Genomic DNA, 17,310 nt, shown 5'->3' on the forward strand with positions numbered 1-17,310 from the left:
GCCTGTTTGCATTTCTTTGGCCCGCGTGCCTGTCCTTCCATTACATCAATCTGTTCTAGCCTTTCTACCACTTATTCAAATGCAAACTGACAGGACATGCCAAGAAACATAAGTCTGTCTGCTCATGTTCCCTTTACAAATGTCACAATTAGTTTGAGCTGAAGAATAATTTCATGAATAAAATACTGTACATCTCTCCGGCCCTTACATGTGCTGTTTTTGGACAGGATTTTCATGTCTTCCCTCGTAGCATATATCTACATCTCACTAAGCCACGCAATGACAAAGCACCCAACACACAGTATCTGGAATAATGCCTGCATTTCTATCAGTCTGCAGCTTGTCTGGCAGGAGTATTTGTCTGAATGCCGGCAGGCTGCTCTCTATATCTGCATATCTGACAGGCTGTCTTCTGTCTGTTTTCCGCTTTTGGTATTCTCCACAGGCTCGCCTGCATCCATGTTTCCGCGTGATTTTCCTCCGAGCTCTATGTTCGCCTGCCCAACTCTCCACCTCTCTGCCCACCTGTTTGTTTAGCTGCGTGTCCGCCCACCCACTGAGACGGACGCCCCAACAAGACAACAAGAGCATGCAGTGGAGGTCTGCAACAGTAGTCTAAAGAGGTCACTGAAAAATAAATAAATAAATAAATAAATAAATAAAATGACTGGCAGGTCAAGAAGCTCACTCATCCAGAGAAAACAAATGCAGCAGAGTCACAGTGACAGTTGCAGCCCACCCACTCTTTCAGCTGTGCCAAAAAGGCCGGTTGTGACAGTGTGAATTGCATCCATATGTCAGATTACTGCATACCTTTAGAGAAGGTGCAAAAAAAGTAAAAAAAAAATAACCCGTAGGGGTATGTGCGATTGCTTCAATTCGCCACGATATTTGTCTGTGATTGTGAGAGAAATGAACAACAGAACATTTTGATGCCAGATGGCAGTGATTAAAACAGCTAACAAACATATTGAGTTTGTCTTAGCGGTCGTGGTTTTTGCTTGACGCAAGTGAGCCACGGTTTACGACAAGACTGCCAGCGTCTAACATCACTGCAATGAATCGCCCGAAGGGAGGCAGGTCTGAGATACGTGATGTAACGTCCCATCCATCTGTGATGCAACTAGTCTGCTGACTTTGACATAATGAGATGTGATCAGCTGGTGGATCAGGGGTAAGACCTGGTGCATTATTTAACCTTTTCATTTTGGTGACTAGCATTGATCTTTGGAGCTGAAATCAGTCCATGATTGAGACTCGAGCAATAGAAATGCTCAACCACAACAAGATTTTACAAGCAAATGGAAACACACACAGAATATTTTATGGAAACAGTAAAAATAAATTAACAATGTCTCTGACTTTGCTGGATGCTTTTTCGTCCCGACGTATACACAAGCTGCACAGGCGCATTGCAATAAACTAGAATATCACCAATAAACTAATTTGTTTTGTAATTTAAGTTAATTTATTGAAATCACACAGATTCACTACACACAGAATATTTCAAGCATTTATTTCTGTTCAAGCAAATGAAGTCCTACAAATAGGCTTGGTAGAAAATGTACACAAAACTACACAGTATCAAAATAAAACAAAGCATACCATCATGTGGACAACTGCTGACCTGACATTTGTCCAGTAGACACGAGGAAGGTAAACCTCAAAAGGTCATTGCTTAAGAAGCTGGCTGTTCACACAGTACTGTATCCAAGCACAGCAGAAAGTGAGAAATGAGTGAAAAAAAAAAGAAGTGGTAGGAAAAAAGGGCACAAGTAATGGGGCCACAGACCACTGCCTCCATACTATGCCACATAGATGCAGTAATTCATGTAAAAGTCACTGAGCTCATATGCTGTGCGATATATGCTTTCATTGTTATTTTTTAATGCATCTTGTAAAATTTCTTACTTTCTTATAAAAACATTTTCATAAGCTGTGAGCCATTATCATATTGATTTGCAGAAATAAGTGCTTGAAGTACACCACTTTGTGTGTAACGACTTTGAACTGAATTACAAAATGCATTCACTTGTTGATGATATTCTGATTTACTGAGCTCCACCTGTATTATAAAACAGTGCTTCATAATCAGTGTAAGAAAAACCGTGTTTTGTGAGAGGTTATTTGGTAGAGGTATTGCTGTGTGAAATGTTTTCACACAAAAACTATACATATAGTATAAATACTGTATGTATTACAAGTTAAAATGCAATTGCGGCTCTTTAATGAGTAGAACCAAGACAAAAGCAAAGTAGGTTTTTGATACATTTCTAATAAAAACAACTTTCTTTTGTACCAATTACACAAATAATTAACAGAAAAGTTTTATTCATTTATTTATTTTTTTATTTTTTTACAAAAGTTCATTACTACTAATTTATGCCGCCAGATATTGGTTGTGTATTGGAAGCCTCCAAAAACAGAAAAAAATACATTCAGCTGCCCCATTAACTCCAAAACAAAATGAGAGCAGGGTTGTACTAGACAACCTAAAGGTTATTCTGTTTTTATCTCTACCTGTGTTCATATTTTACACCATTACAACAAATGTCACACTGCTGTAAACAGGCAGGCCTTGTTAAGCTCGTGGTAACAAAATATTTTCATTATGAGCTATGGATTTCCTGAAAATAAAAACAGTTCAAGACAAATGTCTAGTGATTTTCTTTCAGAGTTCGGTAGAGCGTTGCTCTGAAAATGATGTTTGAGAATCAGCATGTTCCCTCGTCTCTGTTTTGTCAACAAACACGTTAATAGATTCAGACTAAACTTTTTTGGCACTTACTAGAGGACAAGGAACTGGCAGTTTCAGCAGTCCCATTGCAATTTCTTTAGAAATTGTCTAATCAAGTTCTAAGCGCCTCTTGCATTCGTAAGCAGTGACTCTGCAACATGCAGTAAAAGGCACCATCAATGCAAGTCAAAGAGGTTCGAGAAAGCAATGAGAGAAAAACATCTCGGTTGGCTAAATCGAGACTCCTAGAAAAAGATTACACGCTAGTCAAATAAGTTCATAAAGGTGTTATTTATTATGTTTATCAAAAAATAGAAAATTAAGATAAAAATGGAGAATAGGTACATAAAGTCCAATTTAGCCGACTTCTTCTCCTATATTTCCATATTAAATTGTGCAATTTAATATGCACAATTTAATCAAATTATTCTCCAATTTCATGTGGCAAGCTAGAGCCTAGTAGTAATAAACATCATCCTTCACCCTTAATTACATCCCTGATGAAGACACCCTTTCAGCATATTAAGTAAGAATGGAATGACACGTTAAGAGTGTTTTAATGTAAGCCTCAGTGCCACAAAAATGTATAAATTCTGTCTGCTGAACTATTTCTATGTAGATTTAGGTAAATGATTTGAATCATACCGATAAAAGTCCAAATGATGGCCCATTTCTAGTTTTCCTTCAGCTGATTTGTTTATTTAAAACACTCCAATAGTGCAAAAGTTTCTTATGGCACGCCCCCAAAACAGTTCCTCTTTCAAACAGAAACGGGCTCAGAGCTGCACAGTTCATCCACCATACACAGCACTACTCATCAGATTATTTTCCTCATATTTCTCGTTTATCTGATATCAAACCCACTTTGAGTGTTTGTCGCTAAAAGTCTGTATCTTAGTTGCATTATTCCAAAGAAAACATCTGAAGTTAAAACTCCCACATGCTTCATATGAAGCTGAACAGTCAAAGCGCAGTCACGTGATTGTGAACACTTTTCACACAACGGTGCAGAACACCTGTGGGACACCCGTTTTGATTTTTTGTACGTCACGCCCCCTCCTGCAGGGGTTTCCCCCTCCCTTCCTGCATCCTCTCTTTTGCTTTTACGAAACAGTCGTAGAGAGAGTGCCACACTTTTCTGCAGACAGCGTCCTCAGTGGACAACAACATTGCCTTGTAAAGGATGTTTTTATTGTAATGTTTGGTGTGGACCCCAGGAAAAATAGTCTCTACTACGGAAGAAACTAAAGGGGATCCTTAAATAAGCAATAAACAATTTCCACCCAGAAGTTTTTAGCTGTTTGATAGTCTTATTATTACTGTAGTTATTTAGTGAAGAGTCGTATAAATGTACACAATTCCTCACCGTGTCAGATAAACATTCCTCAAAAATATTCATGTCTCCTGCAGATACGAAATGCAGATAGAGAAAGAGAACTATTTGAAGCTAAATATCAACACCGCTCTCCGAGTAAACGTCTGCAAAAAAAAAAAAAAAAAAAAACAGTGCGACAAATGTCTAACTAATCACAAATAAACTTTGTACAGATCCATGTGTCTCAACCAACCAGTTTTGTTTAATTGGATAATGGATACCTGGCAATCCCAAGTTGCCACTCTTTGCTGCAGTCCTAAATCTGACTTTTAGATTCTTTATACCTCACCCATCATCTTATTTTTCTTGCTGTGCATTGTGAAAATGTAAATTTGGATCTTGGGAAGTAGACAGTGGCTATAAAATGTACCACTGTGTCTAATTTTATTTCAGAGAAACTAGTTCATCTACAGGTTTTCTTTTAATATTTATTTTTAATAAGCCTTAATGGGTGCCATTACTTGTGGGACCACTGATTTCATGAAAATATAAACACTTAGTTTATATGGGAGAGATTATACTACAACAATAAAGGATGGATTCATTTGACATTTTTACCATGTGTAGCAACAAGCAGGGAGTGTTTTGTACAGATATGCTTTAGCTGAGAAACCGCAGAGGTCCTTAAGGTCCACAGAACAGATTATCAAAGAATACTACCACTTTAAGTGGCAAACAGTAGGTAAACATCACTTATTGAGTCAAAGATGATGAAAAGGCATAGTAGGAGCACAATGCATCAAAGGATACACATTTGTCAGTCCCAAGAAAAGAAAAAGATCAGATTAGATTTTGCCAACAAAACATCTTAAGAAGCCAAAAAAGTTCTGAAGCAGCTGTCTTTGGAGACATCAAACTTAGGTCAACATGTACCAGATTAACAATTGGGAACAAAGTAGGCGGAAGGCTCGGAGCAGCTCATGAATAGAAGCTTAACATGTAAAACAAGCGGAGGCAGTGTGATGGCATGAGCATGCGTGGTTTCCAGTGGCACGGTGTCATTTTTGTTTATTGTTAGTGTGACAGAAAGGAGAAGAAAGGAAAATTCAGCAGGAATTCTTAAGTGCACAGCTATTCTCCTAAGGTGCAGCTAAGAAATCGACGATTTTAAGTCCCCATAAAGAATATTATTTAAATGACAGAAATATAATTTATGCATTATCAGCGCAAATACTTAAAAAAAATATACTTGAAAATATCTATAACACATTTATTGGCAAACTTGGAAAAGCTCTAAACTATCATTTGTTTTTTCTAGCGTGGGATACTTTTCTACCATAAAAATTCTTTAACTTGAGTGCATCTATTAAGTGGGGGGAATAAAATCATTAATATATTTAAAGGTAGCACAATTTTTCATACCACTGCTGGCAAAATATCTTTTTTGTGTCAAACTCACCTGCAGTATTTGTAGCTGAAAAGTTTAATCTTAATTTCATTAAACCAAAGCATATAGCTCCAGTTAAATTCACAGCAGAGAGTCGCAAAATATAGTGACATTTGTGACAGTAGGAGAAGAAAAAGGCTTTCTCCTTGGGAGGTACATGCCTCCCAAACAACCCATTCATATTTAATAATTGTTATGGAGACTTAGCGACTCCTAGATGCCGGTCTTTGATGCGATTCTTAAATCATTGAGCTTTGGATTTTTATTTTTATTTTTTTTTTGCCTCCATTTCCATCCTGCTAACTGTGCATGGAGGCAGGATAGACTTCTTGCCCAGCTGCCAGTGGCTAAAAGTAATAGGCCTCTGTGTCATGTCATGTTTATGAAGAAAGTTTTGGACTCATAATTAAAAGTATCGTAGAAACACACACAAAAAATTATGGAATACATTTAAAAACAATGGTTCATTTATTTTATTTTACCATTATTGTTAGAGGTATCAGTAAGTTTTTCACAAGCAATTTTGGAGCTCAGTTCTCTCTTAAGATGGGATTTTGTTGGCACTAAGTCAATGTACTCGTATTAATTGTGAAGTTTTACAAGGTCTTTAAGGGCATGGTACTGCAGTTGAACATGAAACTTATTTCATGCTTTTTACACATCTTTACCGGCTGTGCCAACACATTTTGATGGAACTGTGTATCCATATACTTTGTGTAAAAGAACACAAATAAGGTTACAAACTTCAACTTTCCCATAAACATGCCCAAAAGAATAAGATGGTGTTCTTTAAATGCAAATGAATACAGAAACTCACACAGGCTGAGAGAATTCAGGAGCCTCGTCGTTGACATTAGCCATCCTCACGCGGACCGTGGCGGTGCCAGAATGAGGCTCATCCCCGCTGTCCACTGCCATCACCACAAACTCATACAAATGGTTAGGCCTCTCATAGTCAAGCCGCCTCGCAGGGAAAACAGTCCCATGGGGTGAAATGCTGAAATCCGGGCTCAGGGTGTAATAGGTGAGCTCTGCATTTAATCCTGAGTCACAGTCTGTGGCTAAAACTGTCAAAATGGAGCACATGACATCAGGATCATCAGTTAGCAGTTAATGAAAGAAAAAAAAAAAACGATGGCATGGCATGTGCAGATGAATATTTTCACATCTTTGTAGGTCATTATCCCTTTATGGCCTTGCATAACATGCAATAAATCATAAGTTCAGACAGCTACAATTATTAGAACACAAAATGCTCCCTGCTAGACTGATTACCATCATTTGCCAAAATTGGCTTAAAGACATGGAAAAGAAATAATTAAATGAACAGCACTTATGTGTGTATGCCTGGCTGGAAATGATTATATTCTAAGGTAATTACACAGAAAAAACTATAGCTTTGCCTCTGATGTGTGATGAGATTTTTTCCAGAGAGCGCAGCCGCAACCACTGTGAATTTCACTTAAACTCTCCGTTTAACACACACATCCCTGCCAGCTCCTAACACTTGGATCCATCAATTTACTTTGATGTGTTTTTATTTGCTGCATGTCAAGCATCACGTGCAGCCTGCATGTGTTAATGTCTCGCTCTTGTTTCGTCTTAGCACCTTGTAAAACAAATCACATCTGGTAATTCATGACACTCTTTTAATTTGGCTCGTATAATTTCACCGACTCATTAAATGTTGAAGAGACTGAAATTCTGAATTTCCTTTACACTTCTCTAATAAAAGCTCTTCTGTGAGTTTAATCTACTTTGTCGTCAACTTCAGTGGGCCTTTGCCCCGTGGGGACACACTGATAGTGAAAAGCTGATTTTCTTTCTCTCAGAGAGTTAAGAAGGAAAAAAATCTTTGATATTTTATTGGTTAGCAGAGCAGTCCTCCAGATTAAAAAAACTCCCTCTACTTCTGTGTCTGTTCACAATTCTGCCCACTCCTTCTAGCTGGGATTGAGTTTATTTAAAGATCAACCCTACAAGCTTCTTTTCTCTCCTTCAAATTGATTCTTTCACTTTCATTTTTTTCTACTAACCTATTAATCATTTTCTCTTATAGCTGGATCGTCATTTCCCACTATTTCTACGTGGTATCCATTTATACTCTATATTTTATTGTTTTCTGAATAAAGTTTTTGATTTATAGTCCATTTCCCCTAACAACTATTCTGTGTTTTTCCTTTTTTCTGCACTTAAATGTTTTAGATGGTCAAACTTAATAATCAAAAATAATCAGAGTGAATTCAAAATGAAGTTAGCTAATTAATAATTGATTTGTTGAGGTAATATAACAATCTAATAAATGATCCTCCTTGAGGCTTTGAACACAATGGCCTGAAGCCATTAGAAAAATCTTACTTCATACGTTCAAGGTCATCAGCAATGTTGTCTCTAATATATCTTATTGATCTCCTTCAAGCTAATATATCCAGCCGTAAGTGCTCCTATTCCATAGCATTCATTCACTAACCAGTTCAATAATCCAATTCTAATTACTATTGCATTTATAAAACAAAACCCCCTAGGGAAAAAAAAAAAAAAAAAAAAAAAAAAAAAAAAAGTTGGAGAGAAAATGTCGAACAGTTACAAAATATAACTAATGATATAGTTCAAACAAGATATTTAAATGCACTTTACGGAGAGTTGTGAGTGTGACGAGTTTTAATTTCAATTTCTGCGTTTCAATTTTGAAGTTTGCACACGGCCAAGATCACTGTGCCTTTCAACATTTGGGAGAGCCTGGATGATGTCATGACCGTGCAAAGTTTTGATAGGCCAGTTCACGGTATTTGAGTTAACTGGAAACATACCTGCGAAAGCATTTCAAGGCAAAACCTCAAACACTTTGCTTCACTGAGCAACTTGTCTGAGATGATTGAAAAATTAAAAACAAAAATATCAGCCAAGACAGCATAAAAAGAGTTGTTGACCTTCACAAGTCTGGCTCGATTTTCTGATGACTTATGGTGTCACATTCATCTTTTCAAACATTTACAGGCGATAAACAAGTTTTGGTGCAAATAGTCAACAGCAAAACAAAAGTAGCAAACCTTGTGAAGATGCTGGCTAAAAAGGTCACTCAGAGAAGACGTCACTATTCCAGAGGAAATTTGAAAAGCAAGACTGTGCTTTGCAAAAGATCTTACATTTTGGAGAAATGTCTGATGAAACTCTACAAATGTTAATTGTGTTCATAATCCAAGCGGACCAAAAAGAGGAGTTTTTACCTGATTTATTGTTAGACAGAAGGAAAAATGTAGCATTTTTCTATAATACATGAAAATATCTAGTTTGATTTTTAAACAGCGACATGAACTTTACTAGGCAAAACTTAATAATAATAATGTTATATTTATTGATACTATATTGTTTGCAGCTTTGTCTGTGTGTTTTCCGTATCTGCTTTTTTTATGTATATATTTATTTTTTTTCTCCCTCAGGCCGCATCTGAATGATGTAAAGCACAGCATCTTCTTACACTTAACTCTCATGAGTGCAATCAAAAGTGCAATTTTCTTCGGGAAGTGGAGTGCCTGTGAAAAAGTGTCAAAATATGTCAAACATTAAAAAACACAAACATCTGTATTTAGATAATACAGAACATTTCTGCACCATTTTAAGCCTGAGAGTTTTCTTAATTAGCTTCAGTTTGTACAAGATATAAACAGTAATAGTGGATATCCGTCCAGAGTGGAGACACATAATTTAAATCAGACGTTATTCTTATAAAAAATTGAGAACGTATTACATCATCGGTTAGGGAGACCAGAATAAATCCAAACAAATTCATAACATCTTGACAGACTTTCATGGACTTTAGCAGCTGATGTTCTGAGGCAAAAATGGAGCCTTTATGTATCAATACGCTAAAACAGAGAGGCTCGCAGAAGCTGGAACTTTTGATTGAATTTAAAATCCATCCAGAGTTTTCTCCTGTGAAATGGAGAAGGGGAACAATCTAAAAGTCCCCATACTCCATTTATAAAGGAAGCAGATGAATGGGAAATCTGAGGTCAAAAGAGTCTCACCCTGCAGTAGGGATGTTGCTGTGGTTACAGTCTCAGGGACTCCATCTACACTGTAGATGGACTGGAGGAACTCGGGGACACAATCGTTCTCATCCGTTATCAACACCTGAACCTGATTAGTGCCGGAGAGGCAGAAGAGAGGCAGAGAGGCAGAGAGAGAAAGGGGGGGAGAGGAGAAATCACTGTGAAAGAACACAAAATTAACCACTCTTTATTAGCTCTCAAATCCGGAAGACAACCATATCAAATGCTCTGTAGAAAGTTGACCCCAAAACTTAATCTTAATTGCATTTTCTAGTTCCACTAGTTGCCAGTTCAACTCATCCTTTATCTTCCACTTCATGATTTTCCCCGAGTCAAAAATAGAAATGTTTTCAGCATGTGAGTGCTGCAGTGTGTGTGTTTTCAGCAAAAAGCCCTTAACTGTCCTCCATCCTACAAGCTCCCTGTCACCACAGTGTGTAAAGTGTGAAGTGACAGCTGAGTAATAGTCCTGAAATAGCTGGGAAAGGTTTTTCCCGGTCTCCAGCTCCTATTCCAAAACATGGAGCTGTACAGAAAGGATTTTTTTCCCCTGCTAAATATGTGGTGTAAAGGTAGCCTGTGACATAATAACTGGGTAACTAAATCTGAAAATAAATAATTTAGGTAAACCTGAAAGGATTGATAGTTTAACTAAAAATGATTAGCTGTAGTTCAAATTCTGAAGTTTCAAATCTAAAAGACTTTTCCTACATTTCAACTTTTAACACTTTTCACAGAAGCACTTTCCAAAACACAGAAACAAAAGGTTCTTAAAAAAAAACAGAACAAAATCCCTGAGCCCCATGGTTCACTTGTTAACATTTCAAAACCACTCAGCCGTCCCATTTCTGCAGAAAGCGACAAATTCTGCTGCTCTTCCTTTGAGGCTATGGCCAAGTATGGTGTCAATAGGTCAGCACTGAGTTTTAATCACTATTTCTTTTTTTTTTTTTTTTTTTTTTAAGCCTTGGCTACAGTAGCTCTGCATGAAAACACTGCACCACTGAACAAAAAAACCCAACAAAACAAAAGAACACAATGAGGCTTGATAAAACCACAGCAAAGAAAACACACAAAAAATAACATTCTAACAATGCATTACAACAATGCATAAACAAAGCAAACTATGACAGTGACTTTCACACTAAAATAAGTAGAAATCATGAATAAAATTCTACAAAGTACTAAAATGTCAAGAGTTGAAACAAAACAGAAGTCTCTCAATTTGGGGAAACAATGCACATGGATTTGTGTTGGAATGAAGCAGAAAGGATGGATGTGAACAGAGTTAAACACAAAATAAAAAGTAAGAAATGACGGTTTACAAAGTTGAACATCTGGCATTAATTAACGGTAGAGAGAATTGTCTCTACTGTCATAAAAATCCCAATCATTTATGTATATTTTTTGTGAGAGACATTCCAGCACTACATTCAAATTAATGATCAACACCATACACATTTCATTAAATATCAGTAGCTTTAAAGTGCACTGAAATAACACACTAGAGACATTAACAAAGCTGCTGTAATGCTCTGACTAACTACCTTCGAAAACAAATCCAGTCTTTTAAAAACTCAAATGCCCTCCTAATGAAGACATTTTCATTTTGACCAGTTTGCTTAAGTACTAGGTTAATGTTATGGGGTGATTTTTCTGTCATAATTTGAGAGCACATATTTAACACAACTTAAAAAGCTTTGAGAACTTGTACTTGTGCTTACATTTTCAGTTTGAAAGAAGACTTCATGTCTTTCTTCTCAAAACTTGTAATGCTGATAGTCAAAACTTCTGCTCTCTTTCAAACATTCACTGTGCTTGCTTTCTCAAACCTTTCTCCTTGGGCTCAAAAAAACCCTTTCTCCTCGGGCTCAAAACTTGTCTCTGCTCGGATCAAAATCTCCGTTTGCAAGCCTCTTTGCTCTCTTGCGAATCATTTTCTGCTTGCGCTTGGAACAATGAAGCATTGTCGCCTGGTAACATCTCAGCCAATAGAATGCAAGTGTTATACTGGGTGTGTTTGTTTCCTTCTACTGGGTGTGACAGTGTGGCTACCCGTCTAGATAGAGAGGCATCTGTCTGTCTTTTCACATATCACCTGTCTCATGCTATACTATCACACCATGTGACAGTTTTAACAAATATGTAAAAAACAAAAAACAAAACAAAACAAAACAAAACAAAAAAAACATACTCATAAAAGATACTGCACTTGAAGCAGAACTTGCTTTGATTCAAATAAGGGTGATTGTGCTTTGATTTAAAAAAAAAGGAAAGAAATGCCACTTATTCAGAATGATTTATTAATATATTTTGCATAACTGGAGCACAATGTTTCCAAAATAGGAGGACGGCCCCATTAAAATGAACATGACCTATACACTAATTTTAGCATCTGGCATAAGTTCAGTAAATTGCAACAATTAACACAACAAAATATGAGCTTTGCTTCGCTTAGTTGTCTTTCCACGCTATATTTTTTTAAGATCTAGTTTTATGCAACAGAGCCACACCAATGAAAAGTTGCAAGAGCAAAAGCAGTTCTTTCAGTTTGTTTAACCAGAATAATGGATTTTTCTTTGTTCTCTCTCACACACACACACACACACACACACACACACACACCCACACACGCACACACACACAAAAAATAAATTTGTATCTCTGTTTTGAGTTTAGTTGACCAGAGCATGTGAACTGTCATGACTGATGATCGCTAACTCACTGTTTCATGTTCTAATTAAACTAACCTCTGTTGCAGCACTCAGGCTGCCAGGGTCCTCGCTGGCTCGCACCATCAGAAGGTAGCGTCTCTGGTCACTTTCATAATCCAGCGTCCTGGTCAGGCTGATCTCTCCGGTGTCCTGCTGAATGCTGAAAAGGCTGCTGGGATTGATAAGCAGGCTGTAGCTGATTTGTTCCTTCTGGAAGGAAATGGCTAACACCACAAGGAAGCTGTGGAACAAAGAGAAGGTGATTAAGAGAAATTGAAAAAAGCAGCCTTTGCTACTTGACATCAGCTGCGCCCATGTAGAATTAGAATCGAAATCCTCTTTTCCTGCATCAGCAGTGTGCTATAATGAAATCAATTACTTTATGCTCCATTGCCTGCGTGCTACAAACACGGTCAATCAGTTCTTGTCAGTTGTGTGTAATAATGTCACACTATTATGCAGACACCAGTGTTTGCTTTGTGGGGAGAGTTTGTATTCCCCTAATAGTGTGCGATGATGATTGTCAATGCTTGCTCAAGTGCATAGTGTGACCAAATGAATGCCTATTAGCACAAATCTTAAACAGTATGTGAGAAAATTCACCTGCTGCACGCGGGTATGCCTGTGTGCATGCTATTGTGAACTTGTTTTTTCATTTATTCAGTTGTTCAAATATGAGTGCATACTCAGTCTTTCTTTCCCTTTTTAGTCCATTTAGTCACTTACAGTAGCTTACAACTTCTTAAAAGTTTGAAAGGTTTCAGAAGTTGAAACTTTTCAAACTTTTGAACAATGTCAGTTGATTTTATTTGGATTTGGATCAATCAAGACCAAGTAGGCATAGATGAAAAAAAAAAAAAAAAAAATCCTGTGCAGTTGTCATAAGTCACGCAGAGGAAGCAGATGGAAGGAAGTCCTGCTATGACCAGATGAAACCAAGACTAAGCTTTGGGAGCATACTAGCGATGAACACAGCACTCACAGGGTAAAACATGGTGGTGGCTGCAACCGTTTCTTCAACAGGAATGAAGAAGCTATTCAGATTTAATGGGAAAACGGACGGAGCTGAATACAGATCAATCTGTGAAGAAAACTTGTTAGAGGTGGCGAAAGGCTTGGGACTGGGCCGGACGTTTATCTACCAGCAACACAACAACCTACATGTATTCACTCCCAATACAGAGCAAATGTTTAGACCCAAAGCTGTCAAATGTAATACAAATGATGCTGCTGGAATTTGAGCTGTCTGTAGTCAAATGAAGACATTTTGGTATCAATTATTTGCGAGCTTGATATGAAAATAAAATTGTGATAAATATAACCACGCACAGATAAAAAGGTGTTAGTGAAGCACATTTGTCACATCAGAAACTTCTCACAAGAAAAGTCCAGAAGAAATAAATCAGAGAACCCGCAGTACAAACTTATGCATACAACAGCAAACAAGTAACAACCCGATTTCTAATTTGAAAAACAGTGGGATTTGCTAATTAACATGCTCAGTCACCAATGTAACAATTAGGAAATAACTATGTATTTCTCTGAATTTTGTGCTTTCAAAAACTGTGAAAGTCAATGAGTAAATGATTGTGTGAAAAACGTGATCAAGCAAAGAGTCAATAAGCAATTTTTGGCTGCAGCCATTACTATGCAAGGCAGCTGTATAGTGTTTAGGAATGAGTCGCTTTGAGGTCAAAAACCATTCATGCAGAAGTCTCTTTGCAGTCACATTTAATTATTAGTGTACAAATGACCATCCAAAAATGAACTTACAGAAAATATTTCAATTGAGCTTAAAGAGCAGCTGTGTGAACGTACTATTATTTCCCAGACAGCACATGTAGTCTTGTCTCTCTTTCAGTGCATTTTTTTATGCATATGTTCAAATGCAAACTACAGTTTCTATGTGTTTTTACTGCACATCCTGCTTGGTTTGCTTGTTTGTAATATTTCACAAGTCAAATGTTTTTAGAGAAACTTCCCCCAGGTAGCCATTTTTCCCCCTTTAAACTCAATAAAATCTAGGTTTGACTCCTCCAACAATTTTCACTTTAAGAATAATCTTAATTAGAAATGTTCTCTGTTAAACTGTGTTCTCCTGGGTCATGCAATTATTCTTATTGTGGCAACAACTGGTTTAAAGGTGCCGGAGTGTGACTAAATATGCTGCTAAATCTGTGGGGAAAAAGCAGTCTAATTAAAAGGCAAGACCTCAGAAAGATATCTAATTACTCTAATATATTTTGTAAAGGCTAAATATTTTTAGCACGACGTTAAAAACAATGCAATAAAATCATTTGTTAAGATTCTCTCTGTCAAAGAGCGGAAATGAATCCCTGCTTTTGTACGAGAAGAATAGCACATGTGCAGAACTCACGGCTGTCCTTCCGGAGTGTTCTCTGGTATGGAAATGGCGTAGCTGGTGTTGGTAAACTGTGGCGCTCTGGCCCCGGCTACAACAGATAACATGGCAGGTGCGCTGCGGCTTCCCAGACCATCAAGGGCCACCACACTTAAGAGGTACTCTCTCTCCCTCTGTAGTACGAGCCCCGTGGTCACCACCTGGCCTGTCTTCTTGTCCACGGCAAAGCAGCCATCACCACCTGTAGGGAAATTTCAATTAAGATTTTTGTTGTTTCTGAATCCAAAACAGATTTTTTTTTTATTTATTTTTTGTGAATATTAAATAAAAAGTCACAAGTTACCAGGTTTTCCATTCTGAGTACATGAAAATATTGAAGTCAGATAATAAATTAGATCACTACAGTAAGTGTGGTGTCTAAGCTTCTTGTTGAAATAACTCAGCATACTTAAAATAAGACCAAACTAATTTACAAGTAACTTTTCAGCAAGATATAGGAGTTTGTTTTAAGTCAATAATTCTTGAATATTGCTTAAAAAAAAAAAAGTACGAGCTCGGCTAGCAGATTTTTTCACTTATACCACAGAAAAATTGCATTGTTGAAAGCTAGTAAATATGAGATGAACTACCAGTTATTTAATGTCAAAGACCTCTAACTAGTAATTCAAATGGATTCAGAGACAGTTAAAGCCTCAAGGCTCAATCGCTTGAAGGTCCCAAAAGCGAATGCTGACAGTAATGTTGACCTGTGAAGAGTTAAAATAAAGCAAAGCAACCAAAATATTTCAAACCAAACATTCCAGAACTTTCCTATACATGGTGTATAATGTCTCATTGTAGCCAATGATGACACAACACAATCAGCTTATTTAGATAGTCCGTAAAACATTTGTCTTGGTACAGAAATTCTGCAGAAAATGCATTTGAGGGAGATTATTTACTGAAGGACCATGTTTGTTGCCTGAATACATGTTTGCTATATAAATGCAATCATAAGTATATGCTGACACCAGCAGTTTGTGACTTGGGGAGATCCGCGTTTTGAACTGCTTGTGAACTGTCTGTGTAAAGAAAAGTAAATTCAGTCAAGATTATCCCATGATGGTGTTGTGTTAGATACAACTGCTTCATATAACATTTATGAGATATAAATGAGAAGATAGTTTACTGAAGAAAATATCAGACACACTTGAAAACCTTGTGAAAAATAACTTTCAGCAATACAGGTCAGATATTTGTTGATGGAGAGTCGGAACCCCTCCCTCCGCCCCACAGAGGATCATTACCAAATGCATTTACTCTAATAGGTGTGATAGGTGTGAACATACAAGAGATGAAATCAAAACGAGACTTTGCTAAAAATGTAATTCTTGATGTCAGTAAATCATGTATGAAGATCAAAGTAATTCTGTGCAAATCATCTGCAGCGGAGCTGCCATGCCCTCTGTGGTTCTCATCCCACCTGGTATTGGACACATTGATTTTATATTTTTTTTCCTCTAATGCCTCACAAATTAAAAAAATAAAAAAAAAGACTGGCAACAATACGGAGTGAATTGGATATAGTAATTCTTAAAAACAGCTTTTCACTGATGGGTGCTGAAAGCATTCCTCAAAATCACGTTTGGTTGGAAGCCAATTTCAGATAAATGTATACTTGAGTACTTAGAGCAACACGAGAGTATGGGAATGACCTCGAATGAGTTACAAAGTCAGTCAGAAAAAGATAAAGTGATAAAAATCTGTGAAGAAATAGTTGTTCTTGATCAAATAACTAGAGGGACAATCTTGACAAATTCATTACTCTATTAGGACAGCACTTGCTGCTCTACTACATTTCACTAAGGTGCAGCATTCAGTGATATTGGTCTTTGACAGTTTGTCTTTACACAATTTCTCTACATTGTCCAGAGAATTGGTCCACTCTTTTTTGTAGCTTCTTCCTCAGGTTTTCCATAGGATTTTGGGGGGTGCTGAGATTGCTATGGAAGAAATTTTTGTCTGGTGAACTATTCAGGCACTCATTCTGCCTTATGTCTCGGATAATTGAGTTGAAATACCCAATCCATTTTCATTTTAATGACTCTACCTAATTTAAATTTCAAATCCCCTGTTATGTTTAAAACTTCATGATGCCTTGCACCCTAACAAGGTTTTAAAAGCAGTGAGAATGATGTGATTTTCCAAAAATTACCAAGAGTTTTTATGGCCGAGGTTTGTTCAATGTTACAGTCCAAGGAATTTACAGCAAGCACATCATACTTATGTCATCGAAGGATAGAAATGTTTTTATTTATTTATTATTTTTTTCTAGGATCATTCTCGTACAACTTATTAGTATGTAGACAACATATAATTGTCTTTTCCTGGATACAGTAACTGCAAGATAGCACTCTGTGCTGAAATTCTCTAAAAGCTAAAATAAAAATAAAAAAATAAAAAAAAACACAGTGGTCTGTATTTCTATGTTCCATAGATGACAGCAAAAGTGATGGAAATTTTTGTCAACTCATATTTAGATTTACATTCAATAAAATGTTGTGGATTGACAATTAGAAAACCAAAGAAGCTTTTATCAGTTTTAAAAGAAATTAACTGTAAATGACTCTGGATAAGTGGAAGAAAATGGATGGATGGATGGATGGATGGATGGATGGATGGATGGATGGATGGATGGATGGAT

The 17,310-nt window shown here is 36.9% G+C and overlaps 1 protein-coding gene across 1 annotated transcript in view; it reads right to left on the reverse strand.

The window, feature by feature from the left end:
• Positions 1–17,310, reverse strand: part of LOC103144383 (neural-cadherin-like) — a 163,495-nt gene that overhangs the window by 90,078 nt on the left and 56,107 nt on the right. Inside the window, exons 3-6 of the mRNA XM_016676047.1 lie at positions 14,643–14,868; positions 12,302–12,506; positions 9,528–9,639; positions 6,317–6,566 (exon numbers count right to left, since the gene is read on the reverse strand). Of these exons, the coding sequence (XP_016531533.1) occupies positions 6,317–6,566; positions 9,528–9,639; positions 12,302–12,506; positions 14,643–14,868 (793 nt within the window). The remainder of the gene's footprint in view (positions 1–6,316; positions 6,567–9,527; positions 9,640–12,301; positions 12,507–14,642; positions 14,869–17,310) is intronic.

The sequence above is a fragment of the Poecilia formosa genome, unplaced genomic scaffold (assembly GCF_000485575.1).
Source record: "Poecilia formosa unplaced genomic scaffold, Poecilia_formosa-5.1.2 Scaffold125, whole genome shotgun sequence".
Classification (NCBI taxonomy): domain Eukaryota; kingdom Metazoa; phylum Chordata; class Actinopteri; order Cyprinodontiformes; family Poeciliidae; genus Poecilia; species Poecilia formosa.